Source organism: Scleropages formosus, chromosome 16, assembly GCF_900964775.1.
Source record: "Scleropages formosus chromosome 16, fSclFor1.1, whole genome shotgun sequence".
Taxonomy (NCBI): Eukaryota; Metazoa; Chordata; class Actinopteri; order Osteoglossiformes; family Osteoglossidae; genus Scleropages; species Scleropages formosus.
The window spans coordinates 18,057,838-18,078,845 of NC_041821.1; the positions used below are offsets into that span (position 1 = coordinate 18,057,838).

General features: G+C 41.0%; 1 protein-coding gene across 2 annotated transcripts; it reads left to right on the forward strand.

The window, feature by feature from the left end:
- Positions 1-4,637: 4,637 nt before the first annotated feature.
- On the forward strand, positions 4,638-20,903 carry ero1b (endoplasmic reticulum oxidoreductase 1 beta). 2 transcript variants are annotated; one of them, XM_018751036.2, is made up of 16 exons: positions 4,638-5,170; positions 8,294-8,413; positions 10,904-10,987; positions 11,308-11,349; positions 13,173-13,255; positions 13,584-13,657; positions 14,310-14,430; positions 14,819-14,865; positions 15,004-15,015; positions 15,114-15,140; positions 16,304-16,396; positions 16,481-16,727; positions 17,316-17,385; positions 17,766-17,852; positions 18,066-18,199; positions 18,663-20,903. In XM_018751036.2, exons 1-16 carry the CDS (start codon positions 4,991-4,993, stop codon positions 18,721-18,723), a joined length of 1,482 nt encoding a protein of 493 aa, XP_018606552.1. In that variant the 5' UTR covers positions 4,638-4,990; the 3' UTR covers positions 18,724-20,903. The 2 variants fall into 2 exon arrangements, with proteins under 2 accessions (XP_018606552.1, XP_018606553.1); XM_018751037.2 differs by lacking the exon at positions 4,638-5,170 and adding an exon at positions 6,046-6,365.
- The last annotated feature ends 105 nt before the right edge of the window (positions 20,904-21,008 follow it).

Genomic DNA, 21,008 nt, shown 5'->3' on the forward strand with positions numbered 1-21,008 from the left:
CCCCGCCGTCACAAAAATGGTTTGATTACTTGAGCATGTTTTCATTCGCGTTCAGAAGTGCACTCAGCCAACATTGCCTTTATTATAATTTAAGATATGTGGCTGTATGCCTGATATTTGAGGCATTTGGAAATTATGAGAATGTTTGGCAGTTTTGTAAAAATGTATTTTGTAAAATGATGGTGACTTGGATAGAATGTGACTGAATGTTATAGTTTTTACTGGGAATATACAAAGGAACCCCTTTTTTGTGTGTTAATGTACACTGAAGAAAATACAGTAAAATTTTATTCTTTTCCCCAAAATGTCAGTTACATATCATTGAAGTCGTTATCTCTTTAGTAAGATAAAGTAAAACTTTTACTGCAATAAAAAATTTTGTGAATTAAGCTAAATGTTTGGTCTGTGAATAACAAAGGAATTGAGGATAATATTTAACAGTACAACTTTATACGCTGGCTCCTTATGTTACAAACATCTGTTACAAATTTTAGGGATACAAGCATTGATTTATTTTTAATTAATTTTCTTCATTTATGTATTTTAGAAATCCGTTACGTGGACTGAAAGGGAGCCGTATCTATATGCAAAGCCTGTGTAGCCATTGTATTTTCAGGCCGACTTGGTGCAGCTCATGTCAGATGTTCACAAGTGTTGGTGATTAACAAACAGGTAACGAATGCGGCATAATCTTATGGGATAAATCATCCATCGATTTTCGTTAACTACTTGTCCTGGTCAACGTCACATTGGTCCACAGCCTATCCCAGAAACACTGGGCAAAAGGTAGAGGGGGTGTATCCTGGATGGGGTGCCAGTCCATCACAGGGTAGCCATACACAGACACCCTCAGCCATTTACAGACTATGGGCAATTTAGCATCACCAATTCACCTGAACTACATGTCTTTGGATGCTCTGGTTTCCTCCAATAGTCCAGAAGACACAGACATGGGGAGAACATGCAAACTCCAGACAGACTGAACCAGATTTGGACCTATTCCCAAACAGCCCAGGCACTGCGAGGCAGCAGCAGCACCACCAGCTGTGACCCTCCAGATGTGCTTTAAACCAGTCGTAGCCAAATTTCCCAGATTTGCCACCAGAGAGTGAAAATGAATCACAAGTGAAAGGACAGCAATTAAAACAAAAATTCTTCTCATCCTATTAATTTCTAGAGATCAGTGATAAAATCAGTTTAAAAAACGGTGATATTAATTAAAGCCCTCGTGATATTAGTGTAATGCAGCTCGGTCTTTTACCGGCAGAGGGAGAACTGCTGACTTACTGAACCAGCAATGGGCTATAAATGCAATAACGTTAAAACATTTGTTGCCCTTCATTTTCAGTCTTCTGAGTTGGTCAACAGATCAAAAAATCCTCTCTCATTTTGTAAGTTTTTCATTTCTAGAGCAGTGGGGAATGTTGCAGTTCCTTACAGCTGTAACTTGGAGGTTGCCAGTCTTAGCTACCTAGGAGCAAGGTACTAGTCCCGAATTGCTCAAGAAAAATACCCAGCTACACAAGTGGGGCAGGTTGGAAACTAGATGTGGTAAGTGTCGGATAAGCAGTTTATAATAATTAATAAGAAAGAAAAAAGTCATTGTATTAGTACAAGTCATCATCATGTCAATGGGGTATTTAAAAGTAAATTTAATAGCATTACTGTAATTACATTTATATATAATTATAGTAGCATTTATCAGTTACAGCAGCTAGCATCTCCTGTCTTTCAGCACTTGCAGCATTCCTAAAACAAAGGTGACATTTTTAAAAAATTAACAAATATAGACGAATGGTGGGCAGCAAAATCTGGAGTCAAGCCACAGGTGTAAGAAATTCTGGAATACTCCACTTGGTATAAAACAGCACCAAAAATCCTTGATTAAAGGTAAATAAAATTTACTCAAATGACTTTATTCAGACACTTTTCTGACAATCTAACTCATTCGAATGAAAATCGAATGAGTACACAAATATTCAATTTTTCACATCATTCTGGAAAGGCCAGATGAAGTGCTTCCAGTGCTTTAACCCTCAAGAAGGTATTTTTAGTCTTTTCCATTCCATTTTTGCATTGTTAGTCTTTTCCATTGCCAAAAAGAAATACAGTATAATAGGATTAAACAACTGAAACTGATTGGTACTGCTTCTTGATGTAAACACTAAATTTACCACACCTTCATGACCGTTAACGAATGTGTGTTGCAGCCTCTCAAATAGAACTGGGGGCGGAATGCTGTAAAGTGGGGTGATTTGTCTAGAGAGAGAAATCCATTTCAAAATGTAAATGGTATTGTGAATGTATTGTGATGTCTATGACATTTTGTATTACATTAGGTGAGGACCTAAACATATTTGCTCACTGACCATTTCCAGTTCAGCCCTCACCCCTGTCTTGTACCTGTGACAGGATTGGATTACCATGATTTCTTCAGGAAAGAAAAAGTCCGTTCCCAGACAAAAATATGATGATTTCTATCTTATCTTCTAATATCTTATTTTTTCTTTTCCATTTGTCTTTCTCTGCCTTTATAGCCTTACTAATGCCTTTTGCACTTACTTTTCAACCTTTTCAAGAGACATTTTGATTTAGCTCAGATGCTTATGTATGATATAAAGAAAAAAGCTCACAAGGTCACTGTATGTCTTTCATTTTGCAAATTAGGCAGATACTAGGCTCATAGAAGTGCTGTAGTGTTTGTAACACATGTTCAGCTCTAGCTGATCTTTATTTGGGGTAGCACATCTACAATAGCACCGCTAATGGCATGGTGGTTATAGCTGTTGCCTTTGAACCTGAAGGTTGCTGGTTCATATCTTATCTACTGCTTTAGTACCCTTGGAGGAAGAACTTGTCCTAAATTACCCCAGTAAAATTACACAGTTATATAAATGGGTAAATAAGTGTAGATGCCTCAGTTGTAAATAGGGCTGGAGGAAAGTGTCTGGTAAGATTTGATTGTGAGAGTAATATTTCTGATAGTGGCTTTTGTTTCCAGAGTAATGCAGAGATTAATACATTAGATTTTACCTGAGGGACAACAACCACCTTTTTGGTGTGAAACACCAGCTATGTATCTTTATCCCAAAGGATGTGTTGCAAACCTAACACACACACACTCTCTCTCTGAAACCACTTGTCCCGAGCAGGGTCGCGGCAAGCCGGAGCCTAAGAGATCTGCAATGTAGGGCCAATGGACCGGGTCAAAGCAAAGCAGATGTTTAACCTTGGCTCTGACACACACACACACACACACACACACACACACACACACACACACACACACACACACACACACACACACACACACACACACACACGCTGTCTGAAACCGTTTGTGCTGAGAGGTGTTGCGGTGAGCAGAAGCCTAACCCAGCAACACAGGGCATAAGGCTGGAGGGGTAGGGGACATACCCAGGACAGGATGCCAGTCCATCTCAAGGCACCCCCAAGCAGGACTCAAACCCCAGACCCACCAGAGAGCATGACCCAGGCAAACCCGCTGCGCCACTGCACCCCCTAAGCCTACCACCGTTGGCCAAAATAAAACATCCACCATGGAAGTGAAATAATTTCCAGGGTTAGCACCAGACCACCAAGACCCTGCACTGAAAATACGATAGAGAGATGAATGCTTGCATTACTTATGTTAACACTGCGGTGCGCAGCACCGTGGGATTGGCTGGGACAAAGAAGAGGAGGCAGCATTCATTCAGAATAGTCTATTTGAACACCAGCACCAGGGAAAACAACTCTCAGTCTAAGAACCCCCATTTCCTTCAGGACCTACATGTACAGCCAGCCTTCCTAGCCTGCTTAGCACCCCCACACTCTCTCCCAACACACTGGTAGGCACAATCACCCCATCATTTTCCCCCCTAAATGCCCCCAGTGGTTGCACACCCACATTTAACATTATTCCCCACAATGCAACTATTTACACTGAACAGGTTTCCCACCTAAAACAGTAATGCGGGTCATTACAATACTGAACATATATATAGCGGTTCAGAAACTCTGTGTGTGTGTGTGTGTGTATGTATATATATATATATATATATATATATATATATATATATATATATATATATATATATATATATATATAGCAGAAAAGGAACAGCACTCCATTGAAATACAAAAACATACAATAAAAGGAAAAAGGAAAAAAAAAAAACAGCAGCATCTCATTCAATACAAAAAAACATGGTCATAATTCTTAAACTTGTTATTTTTATTATCATCAATGAATTTAAGAGAGTTTACAATAAGGGAAATCTCAGCAAGAAAGACATCGAATCTAGGCAAAGTCTTGAGAAATTTGTTTTTGTGAATAAAAAAAAAAAAAAAAAAAAAAAAAAAAAAAAAAAATTAACAGCAAGGTCAACAGCATGGTCACTGCCAGAAAAATAAAGAAATATATCTTTCAGTGAAAACTTAAAACCAAATTTTGCATTACAAGACTGAATATACGTCCATGCCAGTAGGCAAATACCTACGACAGTGGGCTAATAAACTGACACCTACTGTAATTACCTGTTTGGTACCTATTTGGCACGGGCTGCCTGAGCGCTTTACTCCATCACGGCCAGCGGAGGCGCTAGAGAGCCGCCAACGGCCAGCGCTCGTCCCACACAACGGCGTTCCGAGGCGGTGCTACAGCCCGTCGTCCTCAGCCGAGTCTGTTCCGGAGTTGTCGGGAGACCTCGGATGCTTCACGACAGAAACGCGATTTTAACATTACAACTGTAGAAATTGCTTGGTATTAATTCTCCGCCACGCCATCATTCTGAAGTATTTCTTTTGACGACAAGCAGTCTTTCCGTTTGTTTGTATGGCAGTGTGCGTCGCACTATGCGCACACTGAGTATATGACGGTTTTAGTCCTGCGTTAAAAAAAAACTGATCGGACACTTTACGCCGGATACAGAAAAAAAAAATTGTTTTTTTTTTTTTCTTTCTTTATTTTCCATATCTGCGTTCCGGTATGGCAAGAATCGCAGCTCACGGCGGCGGACTGGTTATTTTACTGTGGTTGCTTCTTGTTGTTGGGGGCTCTGTTTCGGCTTGGTTTAGTAACGACAAGTCCCAGAGAGCAAAAAACGAGCAACCTGACAGTGCCACTGGCACAAAGCCCGACACCCAAGACCAGAGCTGTTTTTGCCACGTAAGTGCTATTAATTGCGGTTTGGCACACATTATATAGAATAATATATACGTGCTTTGTCAAAAAAAAATCGCCTTTTAAGCGCTACTTTTCTGGTATTTTCTATTGTCGCCGCTTTATTGCGTCATTTCAACGCACCCGATTGGTTCTGGGCTCGCGAGGCACGTTTACCATTTGTTAATTTGTTGTGCTGCTTTTCCACAGTTTGCAGTAGTTTAGTTTGACTTCCCCTAACTTCCTAGCGCAATCATGTATTGCATTCTTGCTTTCGTTATTTTCCCTTAAACACCCCATCGCTTTTAACTAATCTACTGGGATTTCTCGTTGGAAGATTTCTTTTCATTGTGTACTATATTATATATGCTGCGCTCATGCCATGGGCGCACACTTGTGCTGCACCATCGTCCCATTTAAATTAAGATGTTAAAAACCTTATCCTAATAAACCCTGGCAATCAATCACATGATTTTTTTTTAGAAAAGTTGTAAGAGAGTCAGCCGAATTCGTAAGAGAGAACGCGTGGTGAAATATTAATGTCATTACACGATTAAAAGCTATTTGGTTTAGTGATTGCATAAATTTCAACTAGATTAATTATTATGCGGGCATGATACGATAATGTTGTGTATTGAAGAGAACTCTGCCCTCCCATCAGTCACTAAAACTCGTGGTCTTGTCTGATTGGTTAAATAAATGACATCACGGGAAGTTGGAGGTGGGACTTGTAGTCTCTCTTCCCCTTGTAAAAAAGAGCGTGCGCCTCTAAAGAACTACAACTACAAGGACTTCAACTCTCAGCCAATACAAGAGGCTCCTTAAACGGAAGTACTGTGTTTTTTTTTTTTTTTAAATAAGTAATTTTTTTTCTTTTTTTTTCTTTTTTTTTACTGGACAAGGGTTTGGGGCAGGACTCTAGTGCTCAGAGTGACAGCTCAGTTTGCCTGTGGTTGCTTTCATGTAAAGTTGGGCTTACTCTTTTGCAGTACTTAAGTCATCTCTTTGACAAGCCACGGTTCAACACTGCCATATGTTTGGATGTAACTGTTTAAGTTTTACTGGACAGGAAGGCTATAATTCCATCTCAGCAGAGGATTTAAGTGGACACTGATTGTACAGCAGGATGTTTGGAACAAATTCTAATGTACTCACAGCATCCTTTTTCTTTTTTATCATTTTTGGACCATTGCATTCAAAGGTCAGTGCTGACTGTTATTAAGGTTCTGTAAAGCTTGTTATGACTCTATGATGCATTTAATGATACGGCTAATAAGATGACTTGCTTATAACGGAGCACCGTTTTGTGACTGTATGGACATCCTAATTTGCAATTTCTCACACTTAATCAGGTGATCTGTTACTCTGTTTTCTTCTGTTCTTTTCTTCGTATAGGTTTAATTTCATGAGACAGACATGAACAGATGTCCCTGTGGTGCATTGAATTGATTGGCGAAAGCTTAAATAATTCATTTGTAACGTCAGCTTGAATGCCAAATTAGTGCCCAGTGTGGCCTCCTCTACAAAGCTGTGCTTTATTCATTATTCATATAAAAACGAATGCTGCCAGGTATTAGGCAAACACAAAAGTGAAAAGAAGGCAGAGGATTTAGCTGTTTTTTTCTGACGCCATGCAAGTGTCAGAATTCAGTTAGTCTCCGAGTGTTTGCCTTTTGTCACGGATTTCTCATTGTGTTGATATATCCAGGGTGCAGAAAATAAGTTCATTACTTGGTTATTTAAATGGTCTTGTTTTTGTATGGGGTAGCATATGGTACCTTGTCAGGCTGTGTTATATTATCGGAAACATTTTTTCCACATCTAATAATCGACAAAAAATGTTTTCGAGTTTACTGTCATAGATACAAGTATCATGAAATTCTTCTTGAATGCTTCTCTGCAGACTCTGAGCAAAACAATAGCAATACTGCACAAAGAAACAAAACAATGACAATGAGTAATACTAATAACAATGACAGTAAATAATGGTAACAATATTAACAATAAATAACAGTAGTCAGCCAGAAAACTCAGAACTTGAGAATGAGAATGCTTAAAGTTACAATGCGGTCTACCAATGTGCTTGATAAAATAAGAATTTAATGTATGTGAATTGCATTTGAGGTGTTTCTCTGTTCAGCAGTTATTAAGGAGTGGCAGGTGTAATTGAAAAAAGTAAGACTGTGCGTTGATCAGCTGTAAGGCCGAGTTATTTCATAAGTATAAAATTCTGTCTGTGACTACAGACCACAGAATGGGGAGAGGAGGAAGTAACACTTTTCTGCCCTGTTTTTAGCATTCGTATTTGTTTGTGGAGCCTAATATCTTCAGAATTTCCTTGATTACATGTTTTTCCAGTTTAAAATGCAGTCCTGTGCATTAACACCTCCCCATCTACCGCTCTTAATCTTTTATGAAATGGTGGCAAAAAAGCTGCTAGAAACATTTTGCACTCCTTCGCAGTCATGCTTTCTCTTCTGTAACAAGACATTTGCAACAGCCAGAAGGTGCCTTGTAGATAAACGTCTTTCTCTCATGCTGATGCTGCTGGAACTGAGGAAGTGAAATATTAGTGCTGTGTCTTTGCAGCTGATTACTTAGTCCTTTTCTAGTTTTTTTTTTTTTTTTTTTTTTTTTTCTTCTAACTAATGAAAAGGCAAAAATAAATAAATAAATGGTATTGTTATTGTTGCATGTGCAATTTTATTCATTTAAATAGCAAATGTTACTGGAACAGATATGGTTAAGGATGTTACTCAAGGTGAATGTATGTACATGTTTGGCAAGTGGGGTTAATTAGTTCTATGAAATCACATCATTAGACAAGGACCTGTTGTGAGGGGCTCACATTGCTGTTGACAGTGGAGCATCTGCATGCTTTACATAGTGAAACAGTGTGCAGTGAATAAAATAAACAATTTTAGCAGTTTTTCATTGTACAGGATATCGTTATACAAGAGAAGGGTCTATTAAACTTATTTTGGGCTCATGCTTTTCTGAAGACGGAGCTAACATGTTTTTCTCCTTCAAAATATAACTAGCATGTTTAAAATTCTTCTCCTGCGCCATTAAAACTGTCTTTGCATTACTTTTTAAAAAACAACGTAATTTCTCAATTGTGTTTTTTAGCTGACTGGCGTCTTGGATGACTGTTTCTGCGACATAGAGAGCATTGATGTCTTCAACAACTTCAAGATTTACCCAAGGATACAGAAGCTGACGGAGAGAGACTACTTCAGATACTACAAAGTAAGCACACCAAGCACTTCAAGCAAGCACCGAGTAAGCACTCCAAGTAGCAGAGAGGGCAGACCACAGCAGGAGAATGTTTTGAACTACATAGATTTTTTTTTTTTTTTTTCCCCCTCCAACTGCTTATTATGTAAATAGTCATTATTTTATATGGGTGTGTTTGTGGTATTTGAGCTTTACTGTTCCTACTTACAGTTAATAAACACAACCAGTGACATCCCTAATCTTTTAAGAGAAAACTCCGTCCCCAAACAATTCCAGTGCTTAATGGCCAGCATCCTGTAGGCTGCAGACAGCACGTTATTAGTGTCTGACTGACACTTACCATTTAAATATCATCTAATACCATTTAAAGTAGCTTTCCTCAGTTCTGCTTCAGTTCAGCATTCCAGAGCCGAACTTGAGAAAATCTCACACAAACTGAAGTTTTCAAGGGCCACACTTGTGCCCCACGTAATAAGGGCTTCCGGTCAGGAGCATCTGAATCTAACAGCAGCTCTTAAGCGGGGTCGGTACATTCAGTGCAGCCTTTTCATAGCATTCACTGGTAAAAATTAGTGTTTCTTAAATTATTTTTAATTAGGCACCACAGTTTTGTTGCTGCTTTAAAAAACTGCAAGACCTGGTCTTCACACAGTTGTGCTCTTAACAGGATGTGTCAAGTGCTCGCTGGGTACTTTGAGGCACTTTTTTTTTTTTTTTTTTTTTCCCCCCCCTCTCTCGTTGGGCTCTGAGGATTTTCTGTGTGTGATTTTGTGGGAGGTGAATACTGGATCACAAAAGGGAGCCACAATCCTCTTCCAGCCGGCAAAACGGCTTCGCTGTGCATTATCAACAGGTGCTTCTGTGAGAAAGAGGCTTTTGAGTTACTCACCGAGACTGAGGGAAGGATGCCCTCAGTATGATCTGTATGTGATCTTTAATAGTCTGCCAGTTTCCCAGCCATTCAGATCTTTATCACACTCCAAAGTAACTGGCCTTATTGACTTCACTTCTGCAACATTTGATGCAGCTCCTGCCAGGGTTTTCTGTGCTTTAAATGGGACTCGGAAGGCTTTCTTTCTCTCATTTGAGCTCTCAGGGTAATTAAAAATTCATACAGTTCTTTAGAAATTACGTGGTCCACCCCCAAGGCAAAATCCCCAGTTTTCTTGTTTAACTTTCCAGCCCTTGATGCCACATGTGCAGGTTTCGCAGTGGGCTTTCAAGCAGAAGACAGTTATGACACTTTAGGAAATGACTGCAGCTGCATCAACTTTTTTGATAAATTTTGTTGTAGCTTGATAATTTGGGTTTAAGAAGCATTGTCAATGACAGCCATTGATTTCCATCATTAATTGTGTGATAGGTAGGTCATTGCTTAGCAAGGGTAAGTACCGTCAAGCGGAATTCGACTGATGGCAACCACTCTTGGTTTTCTTGCTAAGGGATGGTATGGAAGTGGTTTTGCTTCTACTTTTCTTTTTGGAAATGGTTTTCCATTGACCTCTTCTGTGTTTTTCTTTGGATTGCAAACACGCACAGAGTATGCACACTGTCAGTCGGATTGAACCCTACACATGAAAGAGCAGCTCGGGAGCTTTGAGAAACTGGCTTTAAACATTGCACCAGCATGCCATGTTAGTGCTTTACCAGTTAGCCTAAAGTTAGGTCATTTAAAGTAAATCTCTTAATTGTTGCATTTTACATTTTTGTTGCGTTTTTGCTATTAATCTCTAGTAAATTCAACGATGTATTTTGTGAATTGGAATTATTTGAGCAGAACAGTCAACCTGTGTTTTGCTGCAATGTATGCAATAATTATAGGAACATGTATTCCACTGTAGAGCTGATGATGTGAATTGTCAGACACAAACAAATGTTATAACTGTATTTGCATTACTACTCAATTTGAATACACTTTTCCATTATGCATATCCCTGCTGTGGACTCAGATAAGTCCTGCCATGGACACTGTCAGTGTAAGGAAAACCAGCTGTGCCCTACATTGCCCAAGCTGGCTGCATTATTAAGATAATGCCTGGTGTGTCCTTATAGCATCAGTCTCCTGCAAGAGTGCAGTAAATTGCATTTACATTTATTAATTTAGCTGATGCTTTTCTCCAAAGTGACTTGCAGTGTTGGGGGTTAGGAGATCTCCAGTTTTTCTTCACATAGTTTTATCATTCTGGTTAACGGGGAGTAAGATGTTACATTTCTATCAGTAAGTGATGCTGGAGATGCAACAAAATGAGATGCAAGAGCCAGGCTTGTATAGTTCAAGGCTTCCTTTGCTTCCCCAACTCGGTGGGTGTTCTCCTCCGGCAATTCGGCTGCGAATGGGTTTTGTGGCCAGTTTTTTTCTGAACACGTGGATAAGCTTGTTGGGTATGCATAGTGTCTCATCGGTCTCCTCCTGGTTGTGCATATTTTTTTCTGTTGCTCTTATTTTATTGCTGTTATAATTGTGATTTTCATTCCTAGTTGTGATTCTGATTACCTCCTCAGGTGAACCTAAAGCGACCCTGTCCATTCTGGCCAGATGACAGCCAGTGCTCCATCAAGGACTGCCAGGTTGAACCCTGTCCTGAGGTTAGATTTCACCTGTGTTTCTGTCTGCCTCATAATTTACATCAGGTTTCGTAACATAGAAGAATTATACATTTATACAATATGTCCGGTGTGACCTCTTTGGTTTTCTACTTTTTCCATTGGATTTTTTTGTATACCTCAGTTTGCTTTGAAGGGTGCTTAGAAACTGCATTGAAATTAAAATGCACTGTGCCATTGAGGTATCGCTCATCAAAGGCTGGTCTTCTCTTCTGGGCTGAATTGTTTTTTCCCCAAAAGGTTTGAAGCAGTGTTCACCCTGTCCCACTGAGCACATAATGCCATGTGCTTCTCTTTTACAGAGCAAGATTCCAGTGGGAATTAAAGCAGGCAACTATAATAAGGTAAGTTTACCACCCAAAGAACTTCAGACAATTGTATATTTAGGCAAATGTATAGATGCTGCTGCCAGAAATAATACATAGATAGCAGAGTACATATCAGTCATGTAGCAGTAAGACTTAAACACAATGTAGTCTCGTTATTAATGTCTTCATGAAGGACCTAAGAACTTTTAAAATGTCAAAACTGTAGCTTGCCTGATTAACCACATCCTGCCAGCACAGTGAATGGCAGCGCAAACGTCAGTTTTTTGTTTCCTCATTTACCCAAGCTGATGCCTGAATGAGACCCTACATAGATATTACTGATATCGTTGATTAGCTGACACTTTTATACCAGTCAACCTACAAATTTTAGTATTGAATGTGTTACTGGAGCAATTCTGGTGAAATAATTTGCTCAAGGGTAGTTCAGTCGGGGGGCTTCTCCAGGTACTTGAAGGAACAACCTTAAGATTGTAAGTCTGAGTCTGTAATGACAATGCTACCTGCTGCCCCATAGCCATACACACTTTGATCATTTCAACAAGTTGTTCTAAACGTGTTGTTTGTGATCTCTGACAGTTGGATCCCCTCCACCCTATGTGCAAAGCAGGTGGAGAGAACAGCACTTGTTTGTTCAGTCGTGCTCTTCTGATCGCTGGGTTAATGCTTATGGTGACGGGGGGCGTTCGCATGGCGCAGGTGACCCTCTGTTTCCTGGCAGCTGACTCAGCATTCAGGCCTTCCATTCGTTTGTTTGCTCATGGTGTCGGGACACATGGACTGATTGCAATCAAGGTCACCTCAGTGGAGTTGCCCATTTTCACACACAGTAACCTCACCCCAGATGGTCCAAGTTCCTTTTAGACATTTGGGGGAAGGACTTTTTGGATAATTTAATACTTTAACATTTTCCTGAAAGAACACTGGAAGCAGTGAAAACTAAAACTAAGTTTATATTATTGTATATTGAATAAATACAGCATTGTGAACACAGAAAATTTTAGTAACAAGTAGAAAGCTGTATCTGAAAAATCAAATGGTAATGCGAGACAGGTGAAGAAACTCATATGAAGTCAATGCACAAGTGAATGTAACGAGTCGAAATTGCTTAAACTCATAAAATAGCAGGAGGTTTGACAGTGTCTTTCCTCTTGTGTTGGGCTCTGATGGGTTTTTCTTTGTTGCCTGTACTTTTTAAAAACACAGTTTGCTGTGCTGATTAGTTCTCTTGAGGATGGAACTTGTCGAGGTGGAGAGTGTCGTTGTGGCTGTGATGGGGATGAGGCACATGTCATCCCCTCACCTCACTCCCACCCCCTCATATGCAGGTGTACCTCCTAAGAGTTATTCTTTTAATGAAACCCTCTTTGGCCTTAATGAAGAACATTATAAACATGCAGATGTTGAATAGTGGAAGTATTTGCAAACAACGGAGAAAAACAATTTGGTGAGAAACTAGTACTTATGATATGTGTGGTTCATATAGGAGGCTTAGGACTTGACCTCAGGAGTCGTAGTTCAAGTCCTAAATGAAAGCATTGACTGAACCACAACAATTATGTTAAACATTCATAAAGAAACAGTGAGTTACTTAGAAGGGACCTCAGAAGAGATGTGCGTATTGCAGCCTGTGTGTTGAGGTCTCCAGTGCATGTTTGTCAATGGCCGAATGACAGTTAACATCTCAGGTTTCCTTGGGCCCAGAAGCTTCAGTTAAACCTGCTGTCAGTGACTGTCTCTGGACTTCCATATTATGCTGTTTTTACATTTAACTTGATATGGAGGCTTTGTGTTCAGAAAACCAGATGTTTGCATTGTTCACCTTCATGGTTTTGTTACAGTACTCCCAGGCGTCAAACACAAGATCGGACATTGAGGAGTGTGAGCACGCACACGAGCTGGGGGCCATCAACAGCACACTGAGGTAAGGAAACACCCAAATCCACAGTACAGCTTCACCTTTAATGCACAACATGTTTGTATAGTCGTCCTCCTAACAGATTTGCTCCGAGTTCTTAAGGCAAAGCAAATATAAGAACAGTGAAAAGTATAGACAGATATGCACAAGGGAGCATCAGTCATAATAAAAATAAGTGAAAACAGTGTTAGATACTGTAACATAACTCATGCTAAACAATAGACATACTTAGTATTTGCTTTATTTACTTAGTTGAACAATTCTGTTAGTAACACATAATTACCATGTAGTCCAAAAAGCCATCTGAAAGCAGATAATGTGTCCCTGTCTCCAGTAACCAGAGCAAGGAAGCGTTTGAAGACTGGGCCCGGCACGACGACGCACAGGACCACTTCTGTGAGCTAGATGGTGCGTTTGCAAGCTGGTTCTATTGACCTAACTAAAATTGGATCTGTTACTAAAGGCCACAAAGTCAACAAACTGCATGCTGCTCTTTTACCTCCTACAAGTCAAACCTGAGTTTTCCGCCATTGTCACTGCCCTGACCTTCTGTGCATTTAATGGGTGTGGAACTACTACTATTCACAAGGGCCATGCTGCTCTGAATACCTGGTACTGTCCTGTGAAAAGCATTTTTTTCTCTTTCATTTAACATCTGTGTTTTGAAGGGAAGCGTAAAAGCAGAAGTGAGCACCTTATCTGATGAATATTTGGAACTGCAGAAGAGATGGTGACAATGGGAAAACTGTCCAAATGTACCACGGTGCCTATAAGTGACATTGCTACATAGAGTCTCGGTGAAAAGTGAGTGTAGCTCATTGGGGGTAGTTTTCACGAGGTATCAGGTTAAGTGAGGAAATGAGGTGCCATGTCCTCTCAGCTCTTCTGCAGCAGTTCACTTGAAGACACTTGAGGGTTGTTCTGCTTTCGCTTTTCTTTCCTGTTTGTCCCTTGGAAGTGTTGTCGAGGTTACCCAGGTGGTCCCGCATTCTTGTATGTTTTTGGTGAAGTTATGATCTCTCCTCGGTTGCCATGTTTTGCACTCCTGGGTCTTCTGCAGATGAGACATCACCAGATGCGCAATATGTGGATCTGCTCTTGAACCCTGAGCGCTACACCGGCTACAAGGGCCCCTCCGCTTGGCGAGTGTGGAACAGCATCTATGAAGAGAACTGCTTCAAGTGAGATCTCTGTAAATCTGGCACCTCCACTTCTCTGAGGCTGGAGGCTTGAGATGCTTGTCTCTCCAAGGTGGTGACTAGTTTGGCTTTTAAAGTTTAAAAAAAAAAAAAAAAAAAAAAAAAAAAAGAAATTAGGCAAAGTGAATAGAAACTTTTTTTTTTTTTTTTTAATTTTTAAAGCAATAACTGCTTGGATGGAAGCCAGTACAACATGGCTTCTGCAGAGGCAGCTCAGATGCTCGCTAGAAAGCGGCGCAGTTGCTAAAAGCCACATTATTTCGGTTTCTGTCCAGACGATGGCTTTCTGCCACGTATTGGGTCACAAAGAAAGCATCCTGTAGCGTTCCTGGACCACCTGTAATTTGTGCGTCTGTCTGTATCTCCACAGACCCAGGTCAGTTTACCGGCCCTTGAACCCACTGGCTCCAAGCAGGGGTAAGATCTGTTTTGCAAACGCCTTTGTATGACCCTGCAGTTACTGCTTATGTTACAGTTTCTTAAGACCATAATGAGCAGTGTTTATATTTCATTATTATTTATGTCATTCTGCTTTTGTTTTTCTGTGCTTTATAGGAGATGATGATGGTAAGTAACGTGTTTTTTTTTTTTTTTAGTAATTTGAGAAATGGAAAAAGTGAAGAATTCCTATTTTATGTTTGTAATTTGCTTATTTTTTCATGCAGGTGAAGGTTTTTACAACTGGCTGGAGGGTAATTATTCTTCATTTATTATACTGGCAATACTATTTTTAGCATACAAACATTGCTTATTTACTGTGACTTTTATCAAAATAAACCACAAGCCCGGTAGAGCCTGTAGTCACACAAGTGCTCTGCATTCAATTCTGAGCTGTGAGATCATGTTACCGTCTTTCTTTTTGTCACCTAATCCAGGACACGTTGATATTTTTCTTGTCCTGCTGAGTTTGTGACAAAGCCCTCACAGAGGGTGCTGTCAGCAGCTGAGACAGCTTCTGTGTGGCGCGAGGCCGTCTGCCCCAAGAGGGCTATATGTATAGTTACTGACACAAGAGATCAGCTCAGAGCCCGGCTCTGCACAGGAAGTACCAGCAGTGGGGCGCTTTAGCCCAGGTTGTGTGGTGACTCATCTTGTGAGGGCAAAAAAAACTCTGCCTAAAGTTGTGCCCAAAGCACTCATGGTAAACAAACGCCTCACCATGTAGCGTTTATGCTGTCCTGGTTATGTGTATTGAACCCTTAAGTCATCTAATGTTTTAAGATTTGATGTAATTGTGGTAGGGTGGCGCAGTGGGTTGAACCGGGTCCTGCTCTCCGGTGGGTCTGGGGTTCGAGCCCCGCTTGGGGTGCCTTGCGACGGACTGGCGTCCCGTCCTGGGTGTGTCCCCTCCCCCTCTGACCTTACGCTCTGTGTTGCCGGGTAGGCTCCGGTTCCCCGCGACCCCGTATGGGACAAGCAGTTCAGACTGTGTGTGTGTGTGTGTGTGTGTGTGTGTGTGTGTGTGTGTGTGAGTGATTGTGGTCAGCTGTAAATTATTGCACAAGTGCTATGTAAAGTAATCAGTTTTGTGAGTGCCACCTGCATGCAAATAGCAGGCTCCTTCATTGCTAGGGTGGGGGCAGCATAATGTAGTGGTCAAAGCTGCTGCCTTCAGACCCAAAGGTTGCAGGTCCAAATCCCACCTCCAGCTGCAGTACCCTTGAGCAAGGTACTAACCCTAAATTGCTCTGATCCAGCAGTATAAGTGGGTAAATAATTGTAAGTAGATTAACATTGTAAGTTTCTTTGGAAAGAAGCATCAGATAAATGAATACATGTAAATGTTGTAAACCAAGCTTTCTGGAGGTAAGGAGGGATGATACCACCACTGTGATGTCCATCTCTCACTCCCCAGGATTGTGCTTGGAGAAGAGAGTCTTCTACAGGCTGATCTCTGGCCTCCACACCAGCATCAATATTCACCTCTGTGCGCAGTACCTTATGGATGGTGAGTCAAAGGGAAGGGGGGCAGCAACCTACCTCTTATCAGCAGTGTAGAAAGCTAAACCTGTATTCTTCCGCCACCCTGCAGAGGGCTGGGGAAAGACCGTGTGGGGTCCCAATGTGCGTGAGTTCCGGCACCGATTTGATCCGGCAGAAACAAAAGGTGAAGGTACCCGGAGACTGAAAAACCTTTACTTCCTATACCTGATCGAGCTGCGGGCGTTGTACAAGGTGGCTCCATACTTTGAACGTTCCATTGTCGACCTGTATACTGGCAGCGCCCAGGAGGATGCCACGACCAAGGACCTGCTGCTTCAGATCTTCAATGAGATCAAGTAAGAGGAAAAACTCCAGACCCCACTGAAACAGTGGCTTTCTTGTTCGTATCATTCTTTGTTACATTGCTGGCCAGTTATGGAAATGTAGCCCACTGTTACCCACTGTGCGTCCTGAGGCTTGTGTGCTACCTGCCGTTCCATAAAATGTACAAGAACATTTGCAAAATCAATATGTCAAAACATACTGTGTCTACAAAAAATACTATACATTTTATTTAATTACGTGACAGTTATGGTTAGACACACATTTGAACGCTCACCACACCTAAAAAAAAAAAGTCTATATTTTTTTTCATTCCAGGCATTTAAGATTCAGTGTTTTACATGTGCAGCCCTCAAACCAGTTTGTACAGTAATGACTGTGACCTTTGGCCAAAGAAGGCTGGATCCCCCTGCTGTAGCCTTTTCAGTCAAATCTTTGCATCAGCTAACAAAATAGTGAAAAGACTGTCAGTTTCTGCAGCATTCACTTTATCTCCAGAACATGATGGTTACTATTACCTTGCAGGTGGACAGGCTGTAGCATCGCTCTTTGGACACACTTGCTTTGATATTTTATATAGCAAATTGTTGTTTTCTCTGTAGAGCCTTCCCAATGCACTTCGACGAGAAGTCCATGTTTGCAGGACATAAGATGGAGGCCAAAACGTTAAAGGTGAGTCCTCCCTTCCAGCATTCCTCCCTCACTTCTTCTTCTAAACACTCTCTAATGAATGAAAATGCTGTTTTTGCTTCTCTCTGTCCTTCCATTCTGGCTCAGTCAGTTGTGAACATCCTGCACTGCTCTCCTACACAGTTACACCCCCCCCCCCCCCCCCCCAAAATAGAAATGTCATGGCTTCCAAAGGTGTTTCCTGCTCATTGATCCATGTACTGTTTCAGAAATACTGGGCAGGAAACACCTTTAGCAGCCATGAGACTTCCCTCTCTAACATCTCTTCCAGCATTTTTTTTTTTTAATTATTATTTTGAACTTATCTGCTGTGCAGTGTTGGCATGGAAACAAAAACTAAATTGCAATATTGCCTGTTGCAGGAGGAATTCCGGCTTCACTTCAAGAACATCTCCCGCATAATGGACTGCGTGGGCTGCAACAAGTGTCGGCTGTGGGGTAAACTACAGGTATCACCCTGTTACTCTTTCCTTCTGGAGGGCTGACTTTTCCCACTCAGCACCACGCTGCTCACGTTTACCTTTCTGAACAGCACATATTGCTTTGGTTCAGGTCCGTGTGCGTACACATCAGCTGTGACGAGTGGTTTTGGTCTGTCGGTCTGTGGCATGATGTGGTTTCATTGCTGGATGCTCTCAGTGAATTGTTTTAATATTTCACAGACCCAGGGGTTGGGCACAGCCCTGAAAATTCTCTTCTCAGAGAAGGAGATCAAGAACCTTCCGGAGAACAGCCCTTCAAAAGGCTTTCAGTTGACACGACAGGAGGTTGTGGCACTGATGAACGCCTTTGGAAGGTGAGGGCCACAGTAATGGGTCTCCTTTGGGCTGTCTCAGTGTTTGTTTTGATGGTGACAATGACTGTGATCAGCAATGAACAATGTGATTGTCACCATAGTGCTGTTCAGCACACATTGCTAAGGAGAGCTCATGTGTAGTATGGCTCCTCATATCACAACCGAATCCCAATTTTGTAATGAGCGGAATATTCAGTACAGCAAACTTATTCCCATCTGTGCCTCATGGTATTATAAAACAAGACCATCACCAGAGACAGCATTCAGTTCCCATGCAGCGATAGGGAATGGTAGCACTCTTACTCTAGATATACTTAAATCTTGGGGTGAGCTAAGCGCATATTTTCTGAGGCATCTTGAATTTAACGTGCTGCTTTTCGCAAAAGGCTCTTCCTTTTGTTTCTGGTCTACAGAAAATTATGGGTATAATAACAGTATTAATTTTCCCTCTCTCTTCCTCCAGGCTGTCCACCAGTATAAAAGAGCTTCACAATTTCCGAACCCTGCTCAGTGACCAGAGGTAACAAATATGGCTGGCCACCAGGTGGCGGCACACGACACCGCAATAGTCTTATCCTCCCCAGAATAAGGCCACCGCTGCAGGGACTACAGGATCAATGCCTAAATACTCATCCAGGCTGCCCCTTCTTCCCTCTACTGAGCCCTACAACCCCATGAGAACCCATATTACTGTGGAATATCACTTGAGGTTTTTACTTTAACTTTTTAGCCGTTTAGTAGGCTCGCTAATGCCCCTGTGCTTGCTAATCATTGTTTGACTCTGTTTTGCACCTTAGAAGTGTGCAGTTCAGAGTCCGGGGCTGTCTCACCCTCTTTATTCTATATTGCTGCCTTGCTCTTCTTTGCAGTTTTCTGCACCATGCATTTTTATGTTTTGTTTTTCCCCCGCAACAGTTGTGTTTGTATGTGTGTGCATGTAAATGGCAGATTGCAGCTACAAGTATTTCGTTTAATTAATGGGGCTAAAACCAATGGCAGCATCATTTCCCATAGAATCAGTTCCTGGCTACTCTCTACATTCTGTTTAAGTCCTGACAAAAACGTGCTTGTTATTGTGCTGTTATGCTGTCTTTTTTTTAGGTTTCCCCCCCCACTGGTATTTGTTTTTAGCAATAAGCATTTATTAGGTTTTGGTTGTTTACAATCTGGGACAAGAGGGAGTTTTTGTGATGAGCTGTCTGACTTAGAAAATATTATATGTTCTTAGACTGTAATCAAGAAATGAGGCAACCCAAACAAGCCTGCTTATTGATGTGTTTAATTTGTGGGATAGACTCTTTCATCACTGATCGCTTCAATATTGTGTGGAAGGTATGGAGGGATGAATGTGATTTAAAGAAGGGATTCCAAAATGGAATCTAAACATGAAGTATGTGCTTTCAGAGCAAGTGTAGGATTTCGTTTCTTTGCGTGAATAAATCACAGCTCCGGAAAATCTCATGAAGCCGGAAGGATGGCCAAGGCAGCTGTGGCTGACACTGGAGTAAAGACATGAACCACGATTTTTACTAGAGCCGATAGTTGTACGTGGTTGTGGAAGCACAGCCATGTGTGGTTTAAGGGCAGCCTTACAACATCCACCACTGAAACATCCAGCAAGCTCAGACACTTTCTCTAAAAAGTAATTGTTTAAAAAGACAGAACCAAAATCAGTTATGCACTAAGAGCTTTTTCCACCCAGTTTCATGGTCTGAAATGAAGACATTAACCACTGCAGTAGTTATTGCTGTAGATTTGCAAATTATAATTTGTGTACTGCAAAGCGAATTAGTTTTCAAATGCCAAAGAATGACACAAAAATTAAGGCTTTCACAATGTAAGGAACACTTTTTTTCTTTCAACTGTCAGAGGAGAAAACTTTAGAAATACAGCAGCTCTCCAACAATGCAGTATGTATCCCAATTAAAGCACATTATAAGTATCAGTATAACAAAAATTGTAGTTTGCTCATTAAAATATTCATAATAGGAATTTAAACACTTTTGAATGTAAATTTGTGTCACTGTGTTCATGTGGCCGTAGGTCAGAATATTCCATCATAAGTTGGCTGAGCTTGTCCATGTAGCTGGTGAAGATGTCTTTTATTTTGCTTGGATGTACATGGCATCTGGTTTTTTTGTGTCTCTATTCCAGTTGAAAAGCAGAAAGGAATTTCTACACAAATTTGAAGAAAAAAAAAAAAAAAACTGCTTGGTCTTTATGCTCCTTTCCACCTTGAATCTCGTTGAACTTCTCAGTTCCAGCTCATGTGTGTCCGCAGCTGGGGCAGAATGGTAGACGTGCTGGAGTGTTTCCGCTGTGCCGCCAACTTGGAACTCTGGGCCAGTTAAGTTAATGGAGAAAAGGCAAAGGGGTGCAGTGGAGCCTACACTGGTGCAAGTTTTTATGTATTAAACATACATAACTTGCATCACTCTATTCTGACATGCATGTCTCTCTACCTCGCTTAGCTACTGAATGGAAATGTGAGAGAAGTGCATTTTTTTTTTGTCAGTACTTCAGCTTTTAAAATGGCATTGTTTTGTTGGACTTACCTCAAGACTTGAAATGTATAAACTACTTGGAGCTGTGGATCTTTGCCTTCATCCTGAGAGGCTGCAGCCTCCTGTGCTGCATGTGAGGCTTTTGGTTGTAGCAATGATTGCCTTAATTGAACTAATTCAGTCTTTTTCACAGTACTGTGGTTAAGAACATTGAAAAACCTGCAGACTCTGTAGCCCTTCATGACTTGGAGCTGAGAAACCACAGCATGGTGTAGAAGCAGCAAGTGTAAAAATGTAACCAGGTA

Excerpts from the sequence above, each read along its gene's own strand:
- ero1b (XM_018751036.2), top strand. The coding sequence starts at position 4,991 with ATGGCAAGAATCGCAGCTCACGGCGGCGGACTGGTTATTTTACTGTGG. Across the intron at positions 8,414-10,903 it reads ACTACTTCAGATACTACAAA|GTGAACCTAAAGCGACCCTG; the intron begins GTAAGCACACCA and ends TTACCTCCTCAG. Across the intron at positions 17,853-18,065 it reads GGCTGTGGGGTAAACTACAG|ACCCAGGGGTTGGGCACAGC; the intron begins GTATCACCCTGT and ends AATATTTCACAG.